Below are 3,330 nucleotides of genomic sequence, written 5' to 3' on the forward strand. Positions count from 1 at the left end.
ATCTCCCGAGGGGTCCCAGACTGTGAGAGGGCACAGGCCGGGCTGAGGGACTCCCCCACCCCCGCCCCCCCGAGTGCACAAATTTTTGTGCCCCGGGCCTCTAGTACTGTAATAACTATCTATGGTGACGGTCCCTAAATTGTCAGCGGTAACGTATATAAATGTCTGTCTGCTGTGCTGTACACATACAAAATAGTATTGAATGCAAACTATAATATAAAAATATATAAATTCCATAAGGACAAAAAAAATGGGTGTGTGTGTGTATACTAGTATATATTCAGCAGTAAAATCCTTACCTTTTCTACTAGTGGTATTAACTGCTGGTGTTCTGCTAACGTCTTTAACAATTCCATAATGAATGGCAGGTAATTATGTTTCCTTCTGATATTTTCAATCTGAAAATAAAACAATTATCAAACCATACTAGCTTTGCATTTCTACTAAGTTTCTGACATTTTTATTTTGCATACAACTCAAAATTGAAATGGGGAAAAATCCTCCATTCTCAAAAGAAAACTATTAGAAATAATGAGATCCAGTTCCCACTGAGAATAAACATGGAGAGTTTCTGAGCATGGCTTACTACTACTGACATAATTAAATCAAAACTTTTTATAAAACCTAAAAATTTGGAAAGCAAAATTTAAAAAAAATAAACTCAAATTGGTAATAGAACCACACCAAGAGAAAATTTTTCAAGTGAATTTCAAAACATAGTATTTTGATTATACATTTAAAATAGGATATATCCTAAGGAAAAAATTGAAATTCCTGGTATTGTTATTCTGAACAAATCTATATATATCTATATAGATCTATATATGTGCACACGTGCGCATACACACACACACACACATATATATATCCTATCCTATATAACAAAGCCTAATATGCTAAGTGTCCGGTTGTCTGGTCATCCGTTCAACCAATCAAAGCATAATATGCTAATGATATGCTAAGGCTGTTCAACCGCTCGCTATGACATGCACTGACTACCAGGGGGCAGTCAGTCAACCAGTCGCTGACATGCACTGACCACCTGGGAGCAGAAGCTCCAACCAGGTTAGCTTATTGCTGGGGTCCGGCTGATCAGGACTGAGCAAGGGCCAGACATGCCCTGGAATCCTCCCGCGGTCCCTCCCCGGTCCCGATGGTGCACCAGTGGGGTCCCTCGGCCTGGCCTGCACCCTCTTGCAATCCTGGACCCCTCGGGGGATGTCAGAGAACTGCTTCCAGCCTGATCCCGCAGGCCAGGCCAAGGGATCCCACTGGTGCACAAATTCATACACGGTGCCTCCAGTGTGTGTGTGTGTGTGTGTGTGTCATAAAGCATATAAAAATCTCTATATACAAACGCTATATATGAAGCATAAAGCAAATAAGTAATTATGTTACTGTTGTTAGGAACCAAGATTTTCAGATTAAGAGAAAAGATGCAAATGCTTAACTTCAAGTAGAAAGCCCTTTAATCCTAAATACGAGCACTAATAGGAACTCTCATTATATTTTTCTCTCCAAAAATGAAACAAAACAGTAAACCCATTTCTTAGCTCTGAAAAGGTCTAGAAATAAAGGCCAATCAGTATCACTGAGTACCCAGAGAGATGGTTTCTAATACCACTTCCCACCAAAGGACCCAGGCCTTCCTGAAGAAATGGCTGATTCCAAGTCTGAGGTGGGAAACGTACAAGATGGGCCTGAAACATCAGTCACTAGGACAGAAGCTAGGAAGGATGAACAGTCATGTCCAAGGACTCAGGAGGCAGCTTGCAATGACCTCTACTGGCCAATGGGGGGATAATTTGAGCATCAGCAATATCTGCAATGAACTGAAGCATCAAATAGGTTAAAAATCTGTTCATAATACTTTTTAAAAAATTTAAAAGACAGCTCACTAGTTACTTTTGTAGAATGCCAGGGAATCAACACATTCTGAGAACTAGTAAGTAATGGGAGGAAAGTGGTCACTATTAGAAAAACCTTCATGTCAAAATATACCATTCCATTTTAAAACATTAAAGGAACACATTTTTTTAAATACCTTGTATCTTTTTAATTTCTGTACTTCTTCTTCAATGAGCATCTGATTTTTGGCGAGTTCTGACTGAATAGCACTTAGCATACTCCCCTGATCTGTATCCATGGGTTCCTCCTTAGGGGAAAGGAAAGAAAAACACACCCTAATAACTGAGGCTTAAGTGCAGAATATTTTCAAATGATAAGCACAGTACAATTCCTTTAAAATTTTACCCTTAATACAGTAACAGAATTCTAGCCGAATAAATGCAATATTCAAGAATAAAAACTCAAATACCTTCCATATTTCTATATTCTGCAATACATACCATTTACTTAAGAGTAATCTATACTGTACTATTTTTAAATTTATACCCTTCCATTCAGCTATAAATTTGCTTAAATATACTCTTAAGAAAATGTGGTCAAAGAATGTAAAAAGGTCTTTCTGTCTATTACTAATTCTCTCCCATCCTATTTACTACAGGAAGATAATCATAAAGACTAGTAAAGATTGTATGTGAGCCTAAATGTACGCAATTGAGCCCTAGCTGGTTTGGCTTGGCAGGGTCCCGGGTTCGATTCCAGCCAAGGGCATATGCCTGGGTTGTGGACTTGATCCCCAGTAGGAGGCATGCATGAGGCAGCTGATCAATGATTCTCATCATTGATGTTTCTATCTCGCTCTCCCTCTCTGAAAACAATAAAAATATTTTTTTAAAAATAATAATAAATGGCCGAAGCCGGTTTGGCTCAGTGGAGGGAGCATCAGCCTGTGGACTGAAAGGTCCCGGGTTCGATTCCGGTCGGGGGCATGTACCTTGGTTGCGGGCACATCCCCAGTGGGAGATGTGCAGGGGGCAGCTGATCGATGTTTCTCTCTCATCGATGTTTCTCTCTATCTCTCTCCCTTCTTCTCTGTGAAAAATCAATAAAATATATTTTTTAAAAAATTATAATAATAAATAAATGTACCCAATTTATTCTGTGAAAAATGCAGTCTAACTTGCTTAATTAAATGACTGTAAATAATTGCTAACACTTATTTAGCACACACTTCTCAATCACTGTTTGAAGTGGTTTACATATATTATCTCAGTTAATCCTCACAAAAACCTTCTAAGGTAAATACTATTATCCTCATTTTACATAAGAAACTGAGACACAAAGAAATACACTCACATTAATGCATCCACCACAAGAGCTGAATCTAGGCAGCCTGACTCCTGAGGGTGTTCTCTTAACCACCACTCAGGACACTTGATTCAGTCTACGTTTGAAAAAAGAAGAGAAAGGAAGGAAAGGAAGGAA

At 38.7% G+C, this 3,330-nt stretch overlaps 2 protein-coding genes across 2 annotated transcripts in view; one reads left to right on the plus strand and one right to left on the minus strand.

Moving 5' to 3' along the window:
* The window catches only part of TROVE2 (TROVE domain family member 2), a 37,925-nt gene that overhangs the window by 11,799 nt on the left and 22,796 nt on the right, over positions 1–3,330 (plus strand). The window contains exon 2 of the mRNA XM_015562380.1: positions 1,482–1,488. The gene's annotated coding sequence lies outside the window, so the exon portion shown is untranslated. The remainder of the gene's footprint in view (positions 1–1,481; positions 1,489–3,330) is intronic.
* UCHL5 (ubiquitin C-terminal hydrolase L5) overlaps positions 1–3,330 on the minus strand; it is a gene marked incomplete at its 5' end in the record, with an annotated part of 13,223 nt that overhangs the window by 4,263 nt on the left and 5,630 nt on the right. The window contains 2 exons of the mRNA XM_006761341.2: positions 300–398; positions 2,045–2,155. Coding sequence (XP_006761404.1) covers positions 300–398; positions 2,045–2,155 — 210 coding nt within the window. The remainder of the gene's footprint in view (positions 1–299; positions 399–2,044; positions 2,156–3,330) is intronic.

The sequence above is a fragment of the Myotis davidii genome, unplaced genomic scaffold (assembly GCF_000327345.1).
Source record: "Myotis davidii unplaced genomic scaffold, ASM32734v1 scaffold174, whole genome shotgun sequence".
In the NCBI taxonomy this organism is placed as follows: domain Eukaryota; kingdom Metazoa; phylum Chordata; class Mammalia; order Chiroptera; family Vespertilionidae; genus Myotis; species Myotis davidii.